We start from the raw sequence: 19,066 nt of genomic DNA on the forward strand, positions 1-19,066 counted from the left end.
TGTCATAGTTTGTTTCATTTTCATTGGTTAATTCCTCAATTCAAGTTCAAAAATCCTCCTATTCATATATTCCCCTTCAAGGAAAAGAATTTAGAAACAGCATTGAATAAACCTGGCTTACCCCTGCATTTAGGTTTTCACCACAACCTGACTCACTTCTATTCATTTCTATTCTATTCATTTCCAACAGCTTCATTACATTTCTAGCCTTATTGTTATCTTATTGTCATCTTACAAGTTAGAAAGGAAAAAAAACAAACAGGGAGAGGGAATAAGGTTCATTTCCTACAGGCTGCTTGATGGCCACGTGAGCTCAGTGTCAGCCCAAAAGTTGGCCACTGGAAAGTCACAAAGCACCACAGTACTTAAGAAAACCAGTGACTTACTGGAAAAGCTGAAACAGTTTCACATTGAGCCATTACTAGTTTAACAAATGAGGGTTTTATTTTTATTTTGTCCAAATGAACAAAAGCAGAATATGGAAAGTTGCCATTTACTGCCTCTCAACCAGATAGAATTCTCTTATTAACCATCAAGGAAAAATGAAAAGAACAGATTTGCTACCCAGATGTTTGGGAAAGGTTTTCTCTGGGCACTGCACAGCTTCCCCAGGGAATGGGCATGGCCCCAAGGCTGCCAGAGCTCTAGGAGTGTTTGGACAATGCTCTCAAGGATGTACAGGGTGGGATTGTTGGGGTATCCTGGGCAGGGCCAGGAGTTGGATTCCATTATCTTGATGGGTCACTTCCAACAAAGGCTGTTCTGCTTTTCTGAGATTTTCCTCCACTCCCAGTTTGCCCCATCCCTGTTGTAGCCTCCCCCTTTCTCTCCACTTTCCAGTACAGGACAGGGAATACTCCCAGGACAGTCTGGTTGTTATCAAACACAACTGGTGTGTGTATACCCTGCTCACAGTGGGCTTGTACTCTGCTCTCTACCTGTTACCACATTCCTGCTGCTGCTACTCCCTCCACTGCTTCATTTCCAGTGTTCACACCTTCCCTTGGCTGCCCAGAAGCAGCTGGTGCTCAGCTCCCAAGTGCTCCTGCAGGAACAGCCAGCTGCTCTGCCACAAGGACTGCAAACACTCCAGGGCAGCAGCTACACCTCTGACAAGAGGGGGAATTGCCAGGGACAAGGGAGAGACCCCCACTGGAAACACTGACTGCAGGAATGAGTTTTTACTCCTAAAGAAAACTGAAGACTTGCAGATCATGTATTCCTCCCATTGTCATCACCTGTGTGAGGACATTCAACTTCTCCTCCAAAACCCAAACTCCCCATCACACACAGGATTTCCTTTTTCAAGTCCACAAACTTTGTCCATTTACAAGTTTAAACTCTAAAATTTACTTCTGCCCTCCACAGTAGGTGGAAGGAGCCAGCCTGGTTCAAGAGGTGGTTGGTGAACTGCTGAGGAGCTGAAGGTGATGCTCATCATACCAACAACAGAGCAAAAACCACAAGTATTTCTTGGATCTTGTAAATACATTCTCTGAAAAAGTTTCACCTCATTCCTGTATACTGCCTGGCACTGCAGGGCTCTGGCCCATGGCTGCAGTCCCTGGGACTCTGCCTCAAGGACTATTTCCCCAAACACTGATTATCCAGACTGCCCATTTAACTCTGAAGAGGCCTCACCAGGCACATGGCCACTCAGTACTGCACTGGGAAGGGCAAAAACCTATGGAACACTGAACAGCAAGGAAATTGGGTTTATTGTCTGCAGGCCCCTAAACCAGCAGACACGTTTAGCTCCACAGGGCAGAAGGGACCCTGCCATCCTATATCCTGCCAGCAGGACACCAGTCCTGGCTTGTCCCAGCTGGAGGCTCCCTACAGCCAGCACTCAGCTCCTGCACTCACACAGAAATGCTGATCAGCCATCCAAAGGGTTGGGAACTATGGAAAAGGAAATGGGAAAAGATAGTCCAGAGTGGCTGAGATACACAGCCATGTGCCACCTTCCTAGCATGATAGGGGCAGGAGAATGCAGGAGGAAGAGACAAAATGGGAGGAGTAAAGTTATTTTTTCCATAGTAGGGTGCTAGAACACCTCAGACACTAAATAACAGTCTAAGAAAAAGCACTCCTCCAGAACAGCTACATCTGCTCTAGATGCATCCCCAGCTATAGCTTGGAAAAGGAATGGGCAGAGCTTCTGGAACAGGACAATGAAAGTAACTACAGACCACAAAACACCAAGAATTACTGCCAGCATAGGCAACCTGTGAAAAAAGGTTAAATGTTTGTGCCATAACCAGCTAAGAACATATGCTAAGTCACAAAGACCTTGGAACAGGAAGATGATGAAAACCAAAACACTCAACTGAACAAAGGACGTTACCCAAGAGCAGCACTCGCTTAATCCACACAGCAAAAGCCAGAGCTCAGCTGTTTCAAAGAGCAAAGAGGCTCCTGTGGCTTCCTGCCAGCTCAGAGCTATCACCCCAACATCCCCTCCAAGGAGGGATGAAACAGAGTCAAGGAAAGCACAGTGAAATCAGCAGAGCTGCACCCAATTTAATTCTGTGCTAACTCCTGGAGTCTGTAATTCTGTGGACTGTGAGGAATGATAAACTACTAACCTGGATCACACCACTGCCCACCCACACACAGAATCTCAAAAAAAAAAAAAGGGAGAGAAGTCCTGGGGCTTTGGACTCAGCAGCAGCATTAAATGAGCTCTCACACATCGTTTCCCAGTTTGAGCTGCAGAGATGTGGTTCAGCACATGTATTGGGATATGTCTGTTTCTGTTTAAATTTTTAATAGGTAAGCATCAGTACTAATCCCTCAGAACTTCTGGATTGTGTCCTCATGTTAATTAAAAGAATTCAAATAGAAATTTGAATCCAGAAGGGATACACAAGAGCAGACTACACCCAAAACACTTACACACATTCTACGCCTCTACTGATGTTCTGTGTAAAGCATTTAACACACTATAGGGAGAAGATCTGCATCCACATGGGGATTTATTTACATTAATTTCTTTAAACAAACCAACAGTTTGGTTTGAAGAGGCCTCCATCTGTAGCAGGGTTTGCACAGACAAGACAAGCAGCGGGCTGTGGTTCTGGGAACAGTTCTGAAGAGCCAAATGTGGTTTCATTTGTGCTTCAGTGGCAGTGAGCTCAGGCTGACCCAACACAGCCTCATCCTCCTCAGCCCCAGCCATGCATTTCCATGTCCCAGTCTGACACTGGATCTACTGGTCATGGAATCACTCCATGAATGGGATCACTTCACCAATTTAAACAAGAGAAAGCCAAACATTTCCAGGCTTAGCACCCTGACAGCTCATCCTGCAGCCAAGGAATCACTGAGCAGCCCCAGGAGAGGAGGGAGAGCAGAGTGGGATCTCCCCTGTCAGGAACAGCTCCAATCAGGTAAAACACAACCTTCAGTGCACCCAGACTGCTGTTCTGGTCTGGAACACCTCAACCAACACAAGCAAGCACTGCTGCCAGGACAGGCTTGGCCTGGGTGCCTTCCCTGCAGCACTCAGACATTCACACTGAGCTGGGCTGACTCAAACCCAGAAGGGTTGGATTAAACGACATTTTCCTTTACTCAGATCAGTCCCCACACCTGATTCATTAAACAGCCACAGAGATGCTTGTACTGGGAAGTCTGAGGACAGCAAAGCAGGTCAGGGAGGGCAGAGATGCTCTGATTAGTAGAACTGCTGGTTTGAAAGCAGCCTGAAACACTGAGACAGAAACCAAAATTGCCAACCTGAGGACAAAACTGTGAACATGCTGTTTAACTCACAACTGGCTAGAGATGAATGCAGAACAAAGCAGAACTCTTGCCAGGTGATGTAACTGACTGTGTTTCTTGCATCTCTTCCCATATGCATAGTTTTGGCTTATTGCAGTTGCTACAATGTTTTTAAAACTAAAAAGCTTGACAAAAAAAAAAAACAAAGAATTTACAAATACTTATTATCCAACACTGTAAGCAAATCATGCATTAAATGAGATTTTTGCTTTGGTTTATAAAGGAACGTGTTATGGAGGACTGTGCTGTGAAGGGTTTAACTGCTCAGATAAGTGGGGCTGTTTTGAAATGGAGTTTTTTTCTAAGTTCAGCAACTGCACTTGGACACAAAATATTTGTGAGACGCCAGTTCTAAATGCACTGGGCCAAGCATGTAAAGAAACAGAGAAATTGGATCTCTAACAGTAATACCCAAACCCTTCACTAACATCCAACTTCTTACAGAGTAATTCCCAAGACACAAAAAGATCTGTTTCTGATGTTTTCAAAAGCAGCTGTCAGGGTAGAAGAGTGTGTTCAAATTCCACACAGGCATCCAAAACTGCCCAAAACATCCCCAAGAAAGAGGCATTAATGAAAACAGTGCATTGCCAATGTCTTTATTCAGATGCATGGCCTTAGAGCGATCACACAGAGTCCCTTGGAAAGGAACACAAACTCAGGTTTCAGTAACCATCATCACACCCTGCAGAGTGAAACAGCCTCAAAAGAGATGAGCTGAGAGTGTTCAACCCTCTGATCCCCCCTGCACACACAGACAAGCAGAGAGACACAGAAAGCAAATTAGCACTTTCTTTCACACCCTGCTGCCCTAAATACAGACACCTCCACATGTACCTGCCACAGCTCAGGGCTCCAGGACACCATCCACACTGTGAATTCCTAGGAGACAAAAAACCTAAGCTCTCATTCTTTTCCCCCTTCAGGCTTAAATCACAATAATAGGCAGGCTGGGAGTGTCTTTGCTGATCTCATCGTGCTCCACTCAGATTGGTAGAGTTTAGGCTGCTAAAAATCACAATTCCCCAGTAACATTTCACAGTGCACAACTTGGTGCTGGCATGCTCCCAGCAACCCTGAAGATATAATTAGTGCTGGGTAGCCACTGTGACTGCTTTCCTCTTCTACAGCCCTTGCAGATGGAACACAAACAAACCCATCTTCCACCTCCTCTTTTATTTCTTATCTCCACCAAATGCTTTTTGGCCTCAGTTTTATGGGAAATGGACAGGCCAACTCTAAATTAACTTCTCCAGATCACTTGAGTAATTCCACACATTTTAATACACAAAGTTCCCTTGTAGAGATTATACAATACTATAGACACAACAGAAGGAGAAAGAGGGAGAGCATCAAAAGTTTGAGAAATTCTTGTATTTAGCCACCCTAAGCATAAAGCAGAGCTATTTTTTAACTACTTTGTGCTTCTCTACATCAAAAACAATGACTAAAATTATATAAATGTGCTATTTTCCCTGCTTCATATCATACAGAAAAGTAAGAAAAGCTAAGACAGAGTCAGGCTGCAGAGAGCAGAAAATCATCTGGTACTTTCAAACCAGGAAGGATACATTGGAAAGGAGGTAAGATCATATAATGAATAAAAGAACCAGATATCAATCACACAGGCCCTCAAAAGACTTTCTAAAAGACTTTCAACATGGCAAATTTCAGGTCATTTTATTTTTCACCCTTCTCCAATTTGAAACAAAACAAAAACCAAGCATAAAAATACTTCCCAGTTGCCTGCCTAAAAGTTGCCACTCAGACAAATTCAGGTCTTCCCAGTGCTTCAAACATAACTTTCTTTAATGGTCTCAAAAAACCAATGCAAGCAATGTAAAAAGCAAACCACACCTCATCACTTCTACAAACACATTTCAGTTAAACAAAGGAATATAAAATGTCCTTCCAACCTAGGAGAAGATGTTAAGCTGCCCAGGGTACCTTAAAACATTGTATTTACCAGCCTCTGAAGTTAGGCTCAGTCTAAACAATTCCTCTAATCTAGAATTTTGTTTGCTTCTACGTAGGAAAGTAGTTGCTAAGTATCTTTAGTCTACAATTTATGCTTCAAATTGGAACATAAAACATGTAAATGCCATATATATGTTTGCCAGTTTTATTAGTGTCTCATCTTGAGAGCTTCATTCAAGTAAGTAGCTATTCTGAAGCCACCAGAGACTCATACTAAGGACTACTCACATGAGTGAAAATCTGCATAAGAAAGCCCTTAGTTCATAGTCCAAGAATTTAAACTGTAGTTAAAGGTGTCATGGGAATTACACCACCATTTTAATTAAATGCTGTAAGATCTTGCAGACAGACTCAAGATTAGCACCATCTGTTTTGGTTACAGTGTCTCCTTTCACTGCATCATCCTCACACAGCAACGAAATATCATTGCACACTCCACTCCAGCCATTTAAATACCAGATAAAAGTTATGTCATGTTGATACACTTCACTAGGAAGGAAGGACAAAAGGATGAGGACAGGAGGACTGTAAACTACTCTGTAACAATGTGTTGCTTGTGGAAGAGGCAAACATCATCCCCTCTCACACTGAATTAAAGTGTTTAGTAACATCTGCCTAAGTCCCTGTCAAGTGAATTGAAGGAATAGAGGAGATTGCTTAACTAAAAAATTCGTTTTCTTCACAGCTTTACAGACTGTTTGTACACCCTGAGAGAGGCTCCTATTCCCACAGCACAACTGAGCAGTGCCAGCACCTGTCCACAGACATTCCCCATTTGTCTGCTGGGTCTGAAGATCTCTGGGGTTTGAAAACCCACAGCAGACTGACCAGCTCAGCCCTGCAGAGTCTCCTGAAATCAGATCGTTCCCTGAACTACATATTAACATTCTCCTCTTCATGCTTTCCATTTTAAAAAAGCAAGGAATGGTTTGTGTTCCCTTCCCTCAGGGCTTATCCCTTCTGCCCCTGTAGGAGGGAGGGATCACATGGCAGTGCAGAGGCCTTGCATGCACTGAATGAGCTTCAAAAGGACATTGCTGTGAGGCCAAGCATTGCCATAACTGCACTAAGTCCTCCAAACTTGCTCTGAAATCAAGAATAGACAAAAAATAGCACAACAAAAAATAGCTAATTCTGAAGTGGGTGTCCCATGGCAGAAAAAACACCCTGCCATGGTTTGTGCTTTGGAGCCCAGTGCTCAGCCTCAGCCCTCTTAGTATGCAACTGAGCAGCAGCAGAATGACATGTTTGACTTTAATCCTCTCCCTGCATAAGCACACAGTCAAGTGGCTGGAAAAAAAGGGATAAAGGGCAGCCACTAACAAGCTTTTAAAAATGAAGGATGAAAAAATTACCCTTTTTTTTTGTTGTTATTCCTTGGCTCTTAAAACCAACATGAAAGTGAGCATGCCAGTGCATGCAGCACATGTGCCTGGAACAGCTTTCTGCTGGATAAATCCCTGCAATCCATGATGCCTCCTTCCCTCATGCCCCCTGGAACAGATTATCTAAATGCTCCTACTCCAGAGCTGTTTGTGACAAGCAACAGTGTCAGGGCATTTGTGTGTCATCTTTTACCTTTGCAAGTCTCAGAGAAGGATTTAGCTGTAACCAAAATCCTATTATCAGATATCCCCTGATGGACTTCTGTACCTGGGGACATCTGAGATCCCGTATCACAGTATCCAAGACCAGCAAACCAAGGCATTTCCAAAATAATAGGTTTCACATTATTAAAAGGCACAAACTAACAGCATGAGCTCTTATGCCTAAAAAGTAAACAGGACTGACAGAAATGAGGTATTTTTTCCTCTTTCTCCCCAGTGTGAGGGTGACTTTGCCCATGTAGGAGAGGAGACAGCCAAAAAGATTAATTGCTTCTTTCAAAGAAACAAAAATCAGACTCATCTCAAAAAGAATTTGAGGTGGCAACCAAGTACCATCTTTCCCAGTGGAAAATATAAAAGGACTCCAATACTAATGCTCAAATTTCAGCAGCTCTGGCAGATGCAGGAGGTACCAACAAAGGCTTTTTGAGTGGAAAGCATAAAAGAAAGAGCAATCTGGTAAAAGCACCCAAATTACTGATATGGATCCAAACCCTCACAGAAATTCAAGGTTAAATACTAAAGTAGATGACTACAATCAAGCACAGCAGAAGGAAAATGAGCACACACCAACACACTGAAAGAGAAAGTATCTTCTTCCAGTCCACTGCAAAAACAGGTTGACAAAACAAAACCAAATGTGAGAAATTCTTATAAAAGAAACAGAAGGTGACACAGAAATTGAGGCCATTACAATTCATCTGCAGCTCTGCACATTCATCACAAACTGCAGCTCTTGTTTCACAACATCAAAACCAGAAGAATTACAGGAATGGCCAAAAAATATATATTCCATATAGTTAAAAAATCATCCATGGATTAAGTCTGGTTGGTTTACAAGAGGGAAACTGAGGTTCTCTAGAAAACGGCTGCTGTTTTTCTTCCAGATAACAAATTAAATTAGCAGAACACAGACTCAAACCAAAATGAGGTGGCTGAAATTTTTGTATCAGGATAAAAACTTATATACTAGTTTAGAATTTGTCTACAAAACATCTACCTGGTTCAAGAAACCTCTCAACCAAATACACAGAGAGCCTGGGAGATAATTCAAGGGAAGTGCAACTACATCCACTTCAGCAAATCCAGCAGGCCAAACAAACACTAGCCACCACTGAGACAGGACCCTTTGTTGAAATTGTGATTCCACAACACTGTTCCGTGCCCCTTCATTTAGCCAGGTACCAATAGGTACCTTGAAAATCTCATCAGCACACTGAGCACTCAATGGTCATCCTCAGAGCTGCCACCCCTCAGCCAGGACCCAATGTCCACCTAAAAAGCACTTATAGTCATTCAGGACTAACTGCAAAAACTCTTTAAGAATTATTTAAAAACAAAGAATTAAAGAGGAATTTTTTTATTAAAGACCTTTGAGTTACATCAACATATTTCACCTTCAGTGAAGGCTTTGGTTAGCAAATCTGCAGCCCTTAACCAATCCAGCAAATTCAGAACGTGGTCCCACCCTGGTGCCTGGCTCGGCAGCTTCCCCCACTGTAACCCAGTCCAGCAGAGATGGGAAAGGATAATGTGATAGGCATGGCTGGAAGCCAAAGGGCTGAGACTCAGCCATCACTTGAAAAGATACTTTCAAGCCTAAAATATTCAAGACATGAACATAAGGAAACAAAGATGGCAGCAGCACTGTCCCAGGTCAGCGTGGCACTGAGACTCACACAGGCACTTCCACACCCGTGTCCTGCTGGCTCTTGCACCAACACAGCCACACAACAGGGAAGCTGCTGTGCCAGAATCCCATCACCAGGAGTGAGACAGGGAAACAGGAAAGCCAATCTGCACAACAAAACTGAACAGGCAGAAATTTGGGGCTCAGAGGATGCACAAACCTCACCCATGTCCAAACACCTACCCACGGCAGCCAAAAGTAACAAGGCATGACTGGGTTTGCTTTGGTTTAGGTGTTATTACTGGGAAAAGGGGATGAAGAGGACTTGATCTTAGAGCTCTTTCCCAACCTTAATAATTCTACATGGAATGAAGTTTACCCAGGGCAGAGCTGAACATTTACCCCTGCAGGCTGTATGGAAGCACACACAATGCCTGGAAGAAAAATGCCATCTCCAAGACAAAAGACAGAAGCAATTGACGAAATTCTTTTCATATTACCAAACCCTGGGTTAAGGTAGTGACCCACCCCACAGCTCAAGTCACAGACTATTTTACAGAAAGGCATCTCTGAGTTCTCCATCACTTCAGACAGTTTCTTCACAAAAGGGAATCAATCATATTTTAACTTCTGAGTAGATGGTTGAGAACAGATAATAAAATGGAAACTACCACCGCAAACTTCAATAGCACACAAAAAAAAGCAAATAAAGATGCAACTTGCCAGCAGCCAGAGTATCCCTCCCTTGTTTTCAGACAGGGTGAATGATGAGGGTTCACTTCTTTCTTCAGAAAGAATCAGAACTTACTGCCTATTTTCCAAATTTTAAAAAGTCCTCTCTTGGAGAAAGCTGGACTACAGAAAAGCAGTCCAACACGTGAAAAAAAATTACAAATCAAATCTACAAGAAAACAAAAGAATCCTCTCAATTCTTCCCAAATTTAACTTTCTTTTCTAGATTTTTTTAACTGAAAGAGGAAGGAAATGTCAAACATCAGAGTCATACAATGGACTATCAGCTGTTTCCCAAACCAAGTAATTTGACATATGGGTAGAAAAAAGCAGGGGGGAGGGCGGGCTGGAGGAAGTAACAACCCGAGCAGAGTAAACTTTGGCACAGTGAGGTAAAGACTGTGGTTCCCCTTCTTCCATTACACAAAAAGCTGCACGGAGGACTCAGAACATTCCTGTGCCCCACATCTGAGCAGCACAGCAGCTCCCACGGGTTTACAGCTGTGTCCATCCCAGCCCTGCCCAGCAAAGCTCAGTTTTAACCCACGTCCATCCCTGCCCCGCACACCTCTCTCCCTTCCCAAAGGAGCCCAATCCAGGCTCCTGCTGTGGGACAGAGGGGCAGGAACAGCACAGGCATCCCATCCCCCAGCCCTGGTTCTTCACCCCTGTCCTCATCACTGACACCCAGCAATGCCCAGCTTGTCAGGAGCCACCAAAATCCCTCAGCCCTTCAAAACCCACACCTGGAGAATCCTGGTGTATGAATCTCCTGTAATATGGAAAGTAGTAAATAAAGCCACTGCATGACTGGTCATGTAGATTCACTTTGCCAGCTCTCTCACTGTCATTCCTGCAAAGACAAGAATCCAGCACCTCCTGCCAGAAGGGAATTATGGAAATTCACAGAGAGCTCCAGTCAAAATTTTATTAAAATACACATGGAAAATTAAATAACTAGAAACACTGGGCTAAAACTGAAAGCAGCTTTTTCAGAATAAAGTAATTTAACCAATTCACATTTTCTCTCAGCAAAGATAATACTTTTTTTTATAAAAATACTTGACATGGCCACTACAAAACATTCCTGGAATTAATTTTGTGTCATCAGAGCCGCCTACAAATCCAGTAACATTGTAGACATACATGAAGTGAGACTCATAAAAGTCCAACACTGAGAGACTGCAGATATGTTAAACTAGGTTTGAAAACTTCTTAGTAAATCAGAGACTCCTATAAGTAAAAAATCAGAAGTCTATAATGTACCTCTCATAGCTGTCAGCTATGAATGCATTGTTATCAAAAACTGGAAGTCTGCCAACGCCTGATCAATGGGTAAAGAAGAGTTTTCCTTTATATTTTGCTTTCAATCCTCTGTTCTCACAAAATATTGTATTTTATGGGCAAATATGGAGTCATAAGAACAGGCAACCACAAGGCCCTGACCACAGCATAGCTCTTTTAAAGCTAAAAGATGAATGAAATAAAGTTTTACTGAACAAGCTTTAAATTTCTTTCTCTAAGACAGGGATTGTGGTTACAAAGCCACTTTGATCTCCGTTCAATCCACGCCACTGCCAAAACGTGGTGGGGAGAGAGGAACGAGGGGAACAGAGCTGCCTTGGGAGAGAGAAGGGGGAAAAGATTTTCACTAGGTCAGCTCCACACTCCAGGCTTAAATATGAATTTATGGACCTTTCTGGAGCCACCAAGGCATGGAAGAAGAGTAAAGGGGGAGGAACAAAAATGTAAGGGAGGGGGCAACCCAAATTTTTTCCTCTGTAATTATAATTTTCACAAACAAGAATACACTAAGCTGCAACACTGATTAAAGAAAGCTGAGGTAACTGACTCACAAGAAGTGATACAGAAATACACGTGTCATAGCTAATTACTTTTGTAATAGAAGCCTGGCCATTTTTCTCTATTTTCATAAGCTGATTAAATACATTCCTTAATATAGGGACAAGGCCATTGTGTATGTTTGAGCTCATCTGTGTTAGTCACATAAATGTAAATATTGCCTCAGGGCACCTTATACAACAGCACCACACAATAAAATTCCCCATCTCAAAGAAACAAAAGTGAGGATGCCACTAAAAGCTCCAGCCACATGTCCACATGCACTACAGCAATTCTGCTCATGGATTAAGCCACACATGACTCAATGAGAAATAATGTATTTTTACAGATTAAGGTAGAAAGTGAGAGCCAGAATTCATCCAAATCAATGAATATTCAGAGCACAAGCCAAAGGAAAGACTGCTTAAATGTTTTACAACACTTGTGAGTAAGGCAGCTCCTTACTACAGGAGGAAATGCTGAGAACCCTTCCAATGTGAAAAGCTAAACTTCTTCCCTGGTATCAGAGCAGGTTCTGCTCAGCCCTCATTACCATTTCACAGTGCTGGGATCCCACTATTGCACAGCTCTGTGACGAGCTGGGCCACAGCAGGAAACAACACAGGCTGTCATTGCCAGTGTCCCAGTCCCCTTATCCTGCCCCATGTGCTCACTCCACTGCTGTGTGCACAGGGAGCCCAACACCAGCTTTTAGCCAGATTTTGAGGTCTGCAGAACAGAGTATTTTTATTAGCTGGTTTCTCTTTAAAACGATCAGTTGATGTCAGGGAACTCAAGAAAAGAGGATCTATTTTTAAAGCAATACTTTGAGCTCAAAATGAAAGCAGTGGAACAGCCTGGTCTGAGGAACAAAGATGCCCCCATGTAAACACACACTCCTTATAAGCAAATCTTCTGGATTTGGGTTGGGATCTTCTGTTGGAAACACTTGTGCACTTTTAAAACTGGCAAGTTAATACTAAAACAAGCATGTTTTTCAGTCAGAGCAGTATTTTTGCTTATTATTTGTGTTACTATGGCACCAACAAGATGCAAATGCCACTGTGACAGACTCTACACAACGAAGTACACGACTCACCCACAGATCAGTAAATGAACACGGACAGACTCCAAAGTTTTGTATAAACTACACTTGTCAGCCTTAACAACAGTGGGAACAGCCCAACCACCCACCCAGTGTTACTGGGTTGTCCAGAGGATCCCACATAAACTCAGGAAAAGGGGTTTTGTTGGTCTGTGGACATCTACTGTCACCTTCCACAGCTACCATAGAACAACTAGAAAAAACCAAAGGACATAAATCTATAATGAGGGGATCCTGGCATACACTGGGGCCAGCACTCAAGGAAAAATAAAAGCCAGAGGGAGCAGGTGTAACATCAGGGAGACAATGAAGGAATGCAGCAAGGTGCCAACCATTCCAGCCACGGGATGCAAGACAAAATTTCTAAGTTCCTGCTCCGATCAGAGCAAAACCCAAACCCTGATAAAAGTGTGCTGCCACAACTATGATGCAAAAAAAGTGGACTGGGGCAGGTGGGGAGGTGGGAGTAATTCCATAGAGAGATCAAGGAAAGGGGAGACAACAGGTGCATTCTCACTCAGTGAACAGGAAGGGCTTCAAACCAGCCCAGGTGTTCACCCCACCACAAAGTGCAACAGCCCCCTAACACTGCTGGGCTTTGGTATTTAAAAGCAATGCATCTGCATACACACATATCCTTTCATGTAATGCTTCTGAGAACTAGAGATGAAAAAATTAAAACAAAATCCATAAAGATTCCTTCTTCATCTAATGACCAAAGTTACTCAAGTTAACACATTCAGCAAATATATCTCATATGCACCACACTTATTTTTTTCCACCAAAGATCAAAACTTTCAGTTTCTTTAGATTTTCTTCAAAAGAACTGCATTGTCCATAAGGAAAATAATAGAAGAAAGGATTTAAAAGTTCTATCTGTAGATCTTTCTTTATTCTTTCATATGAGGAAGCGCTCTCAGAAGAAGGCAAAAAAATCCAAGATCAAATGAGTCGGGGGGGGGGGGGGGGGGGTGTTTGAGAACTGGGGTTATGATGTCAATTCTGTATTAAAAATGTAGAAAAATAGAAAAATCTATTTCCAGATAGTGTTACACCAAATTAAAATTCTTGTTCCTAAGGTGTAGTTACCTAGGATATTTTTTGATGCTTCACCCTGATATTTGGGTATTAATTTTTTTGTGCTGATGTTCCCAACAGCAGTCACACAACTGGACTCACAGTGCCACCAGAATCAGGACAGAACCTCTGGGGAAGGATTTCCAGCCCCAGGACATGTGCACATTCACAAGATACTCAGGATTTCAAGGAAACCTCACTCAAATATTTCTTCGTGATTAGCTTGGGCACACTTATTCTGAGCTGCAAATGTCACTCCTGCACCCCCCCCCCCCATTTTTTTGGGAATATTCCCAAAAGGTTGGTTATCCAACAGATCCCTCAATTCCCCTCCTGGAGCAGGGCACACTGGCTGAACGTCACTGTCCCAATCTCTTTGCAAATCTGGGTCTGTTCACTTCAAACCCTCTCCCTGGCATGTCCCATTAAACTGTCAAATACTCTGACAGGACATAATAAAAACCTACCACTGAAGTGATTTAAAACCTGAAATAATCTTTTATTAGCAAGAAGTGAACAAGCTTTCTAATGTCATCCCTCTACTTCTGTCTTGTTACCTAATAAAACTCAGGACAAAGATAACTAGAGAATCAAATACTTTTGCACAACTTGAGAGGTTAATCCATTTCTTAATTATTTATGCATGTAAATTCACACCTACATAAAATTCCAAACAAGCAAGATAGACACTGTGCAGTGCTGAACATTCAGCATGCCAAAATCCCAGCCCACTGCTCGGAGCACCGCATTTATGAAAACACAACAAGCAAGGACTACTGGTTAATTCACTACTACTGAAGGCATTGAGCAATCAACATTTACTATGAAGTCCTTTACTGACAATTATGCAACACCAAGGAATAGCTCACAGCAGCCTCTGCAACCTTCACTTTCTGATGCCATGAAGAACCTTTAGGAGAATAAGCCAAATGCCACCTCTGATTGCTTTAATTCCTTTCATTTTATGCTGGAAACATCAACAAAACTCACTGATCAAAGGGGACAACTTCTGTTCCTGGATGTGAACTGCAAAAAGCAACAGTAGTGACAGCCTTCACTGTTTTTAACTTTGCCTTTTAAACAAGAACAAACACAATTCCCACTGCCTGGACCCTTCTGGCAGCGGGCTTCTATAGGAATGCACTTCTACAAGAACATGGGACATCTTCCATAGCAGCTTCTCTAACCTGGTCTCACTTCCCCAGAACACAACCGTGTCTTTTCCAGCATGAAGACTCCTACAGTACCAAACCTTTCTACCCCATGAGAGCTCCTCCCAATTTCAGATCATTCCTGACACCCTTGGCCGTACTCTCCAGCTCCAGTATATCCAACATTATGCAACTTCACCCCAATTTCCCAAGACTGAGTTGTGCCTTTGGATCCACCATGGCACCAGAGCCTAGATAGTTGAAGAAACATCTTCATGAAAGCCCTCACTGTCATATGAGTAACCCTTACTCACAGGAAAAGTCAAATTAATTTCAGTAAGACTACTTTTATGATTAAGGATTATTCACAGGAAGACTGCTGCCAGCTGAGGCTGAAGTTTTAATACAAAGCATATTACCTCAGAACATTTTGTCTCTAAATAGTTATTAGACAGCTCTTAATTAGTATTTAAATAAACTGGCCCATACAATGGCTTATTAAATACTGTTTATCAAAACAGACATTCTTTTCAGAAGCAGCAGCAGCAGACATTTTGACTACAGCAAAAACAGAGTGAGGATAAATATCATTTGTCCTACTGCTGTGCTAGGAACAGCAATTTCAGACAGAAAGTGTATTTTTAATGAGCAAGGCTTTATACTGAGCAGATTAAACAAGTTATTATTTGAGGAGTACTCTGATAACAAAGATGCAAACCAACCCTTCCATCACCTTACTGGGAAAGGCTCCACGCTCAGAGCAGGATGGGGATGTGTCTGCAGGCTGGCTGGGGGCTCTGCCTCCCACATTAACCCGTGTTCCACAGCACACCAGCATGAACCCATCTTCCAGGGCGGCGCTGGATCCCCGCGCTGCCGGAGAACACCACACACACTCGGTGCTGCCAAGTGCTGCAATCCAGAGGGACATTCCATGGAATGCCAGCCCAGCACCACCCCCAGTACCTGCACAGCCAAAGGTAACTTTGAAACCTTCACTTCAGACCCTCAGGTGACACATTCTGAGCCCACACCACTGAGGGCCTCCACAGTGTCGGGACATCACTGATAAAAGAGAATCAGTTACTAAAAGCTTTAAGAAGACACTTCCCATCAAAAGATTCAGAAGCAGCAAAGGTTCCTAACCTCTCTAGCACGTCTACAGCTGACAGAAAATAGAAATCATGAATTGTTAAATCAACCCAAATCCACCACAGCAACCAGAGCTGACACAGAGCTCTGGCTTCTCCAGGGCAGGGAGACAGCGTTCCTGCTTCCACAAAACAAATGTCTGTGGCAAGGAATATTATTTAACCATGAACAAACAGTATCATGATAGACTATAATTATTTCAGAACTGTAATTCTCCAGTCACGAACATTTATTTGTGATTCACTCACAAAACAAAGCCTGCAGTTGAAAAACCCCCAACTTCTAATAGCAGAATCAATATTCAAAATATTTGTAATCTACTGCGCTGTTAAAAAATGAATGGATTCCCATCAGCTAGTGGTTTAGATTTTGTTCTGTTACACTGAAAAAGTAAATGATTAACAAAAGTTTCCCTAACTACTAATCCACACTACTGTAGCTTAAACACTTCATAAATTTTGAAATGAATATGACAATCTGAGATTAAAGGGTCAGTGGTGCTGGCCACATATTTTCAGTCAGTGTTTCCATTTTCAATACCTTTCTCTGCTACATAAATCCTAAAAAAACCTAACACAATATAAAATAAATCTTCTGAACAGTTTTCACATCGGCTGTATTTTAAAAATACTACTACTTGATCCCCTTTTTTATTTTTGTGGAGCCAGAATACAATAAAAACAGAGTTTCATACACAGCACCACATTAAGGCACAGATACCTCCCACAAAATTACAAGGGAGATTAAAGGGTTGCACATTAAACTCATTATTATTAAAGCCACTTGCAAAAGAATTTCGTTTAACTTATTTCAGTGATATTACACACCCATTTAAAATTGAACATTTCCCTAGCCTAGTCAGGTGGGAGAAAAAAGCAACCAAACCCCAATAACTATGAAATAGCTTCACTTTATAATTTATGCTAATTGCATGCCAACAATTATTTTTACCAGTGACAGATTTGCAGATTGCAACTGCAGGAGAAGTTCCGCCTCTCCAAACACACACTCCAGTCTGCATTAATGAACGGGGACTTCACAACTCTGTGAGGAGCAAACCCTCCACTGCCTCCCTTCTACAATCAGATACGATTGTTCCCTTCATGCTTCCCGATTTATTTTCCTCCCCGGCTAAGAGCAGCCGTAGTCAAAATCACCATAACAATCCCCCAAATCACCCTTCCTGCATCTCGATACACAGAGCACTGCTACATATTTATAAATATTACTACATGCCTTCAAACAGAAGCACCGATACAAACTTACATAACGTAACAATTCGATAAAAAGCCAAAGTTAGAAATGTATCATTCTCACAGAACAAGCTCTTGAGGCAGTTTCTAGCAGTGGAAGACTACAGGTCTTGTTCCAGATTCTTAAAAGGTACGAGCAAAATACACTCCAAATAAAAAAAAAAAAAAAAAAAAAAAAAAAAAACAAAAACAACAAACAAACCTGAGACAAAATAACAAATACACTACAATAACGTTAAAAAGCATAAAACAAAAAGCTTGATCATTTGCATTTCTAAGCAGTTTCCTTTTTTTCCCTCTCCTTATTTTCATAAGGGAGCTAAAAACAATCTCTTCCGTTCTATCAGAAGAAGAACATATGCACCCACCTCCAATTCTGGCAGAGCTCTGCTGCGTGGAGGGGGCACCCACCACAATCCTTTCGCACATGCTACCCCCCAAAGTTGCATCACAAGGTTTTAACTCCACCACACCACGCACTGAACAAGTCCCTCCTCCCCTCCGACATTATCCCTGTAGCACGGGAAGGCTCCCGACGATCCAGCAGCCCTCTCACTCACTCAGCTGTTGCCCAGCCAGAAGGGATAATGTTCCTGTGCGTGCCAGGTAAAATAAAGCAAAGTATTTCCAAATTACTTTGCCGTTACACACAAATTGTTGGCGTATTTTAAATTTAAATTGCCGGTCTATAGCCAGCCAAAATTGATATAATGATTTCTGCAACATTAAATCACGCCATCCACGTCGGAAGTTCCCAGTGAGATGGGCAGACGGCATCTATGCAAACAATCCGGCACACTACTGTCAGACGATGTTGTTGTTCAGAGAAGAAAAAATTAAAAGGTTTGGGGTTTTTTTAACCTCTTGCCCCCGAGCACGATGTATGCAAAGAGGAGAGCAGGCTGTAACAGCAGCTGACACGCCGTCACAGGAGCCCAGAGCTAAGTCCGACAGTCGATCACACTACATGAGCGTTCGTTGCTGCTGAAATGGCGTTTGTCATTGTGAGAGGAGAGAAAACCCCCCGGTTCGGTGGCACAAAGCGCACAGGGCACGGAGTGCCAAGGGAGGCGGGGAGAGGAGCCTGTTTACCCAGGGAAGATGGTCGTGCAGGGGACACAGAGCCGTCCCCTCCCCGCTCTCCAGCTGCGAGCGCGATACACAGACCCGCAGCAAACCACGCTAAGGAGCAAAATAAACACGGGGACCGGGCCGGGGGAGGGGCCAGCGCAGGAGCAGCCCCGGGCCCTGCCTATAAACCCCCGGCAGCTGCTCCCGACCGGCAAACCCGGCGCGGAGCCACCCGCGGGCGCCCACCCGCCCACCGCCCGCTCGCTCACTCACCAGCGAGAAGAGGTTGGAGTGACAGTCCTCCAGGCTGGCCCCGTTCGCCACCCAGTTCGCTGCCGCAGTCATGATCCTCGGCGAGCCGGGCCGCCACGGCGGGGCATGTCTGGGGGGACGGCCGGGGGGCGAGGGGCAAGGCGGGCGACCCCCGGGGCGACCCCCGTCACTGCCCGGGGCGGGCGCCGCGCTCCGGCCCCTCGGCCCCGCGGGGCCCCGCGGCCGGGAGGGGACGCGCCGAGGCCGGGGCGGGCGCGCTGCTCCTCGCTACCCGCCCCCGCGCCGATAATCCTCGAGCCGGGAGGCCCTTCTCCGGTGCAAGCGGGGGGGACGCGTCCCCCGCTCCTCCAGGCCGGGAGAAGAAGAGGAGGAAGGGGGGGCCCGGGGCCGCCCTTCCGCGTCCAGGTGCG

The 19,066-nt window shown here is 43.7% G+C and overlaps 1 protein-coding gene across 1 annotated transcript in view; it reads right to left on the reverse strand.

The window, feature by feature from the left end:
* MED13L (mediator complex subunit 13L) overlaps positions 1 to 18,858 on the reverse strand; it is a 166,239-nt gene extending 147,381 nt beyond the window's left edge. Inside the window, exon 1 of the mRNA XM_058816484.1 lies at positions 18,657 to 18,858. Within this exon, the coding sequence (XP_058672467.1) occupies positions 18,657 to 18,728 (72 nt within the window). The 5' untranslated portion in view covers positions 18,729 to 18,858. The remainder of the gene's footprint in view (positions 1 to 18,656) is intronic.
* Between the last annotated feature and the right edge of the window lie 208 nt (positions 18,859 to 19,066).

This window comes from Ammospiza caudacuta, chromosome 18 (assembly GCF_027887145.1).
Source record: "Ammospiza caudacuta isolate bAmmCau1 chromosome 18, bAmmCau1.pri, whole genome shotgun sequence".
Taxonomy (NCBI): domain Eukaryota; kingdom Metazoa; phylum Chordata; class Aves; order Passeriformes; family Passerellidae; genus Ammospiza; species Ammospiza caudacuta.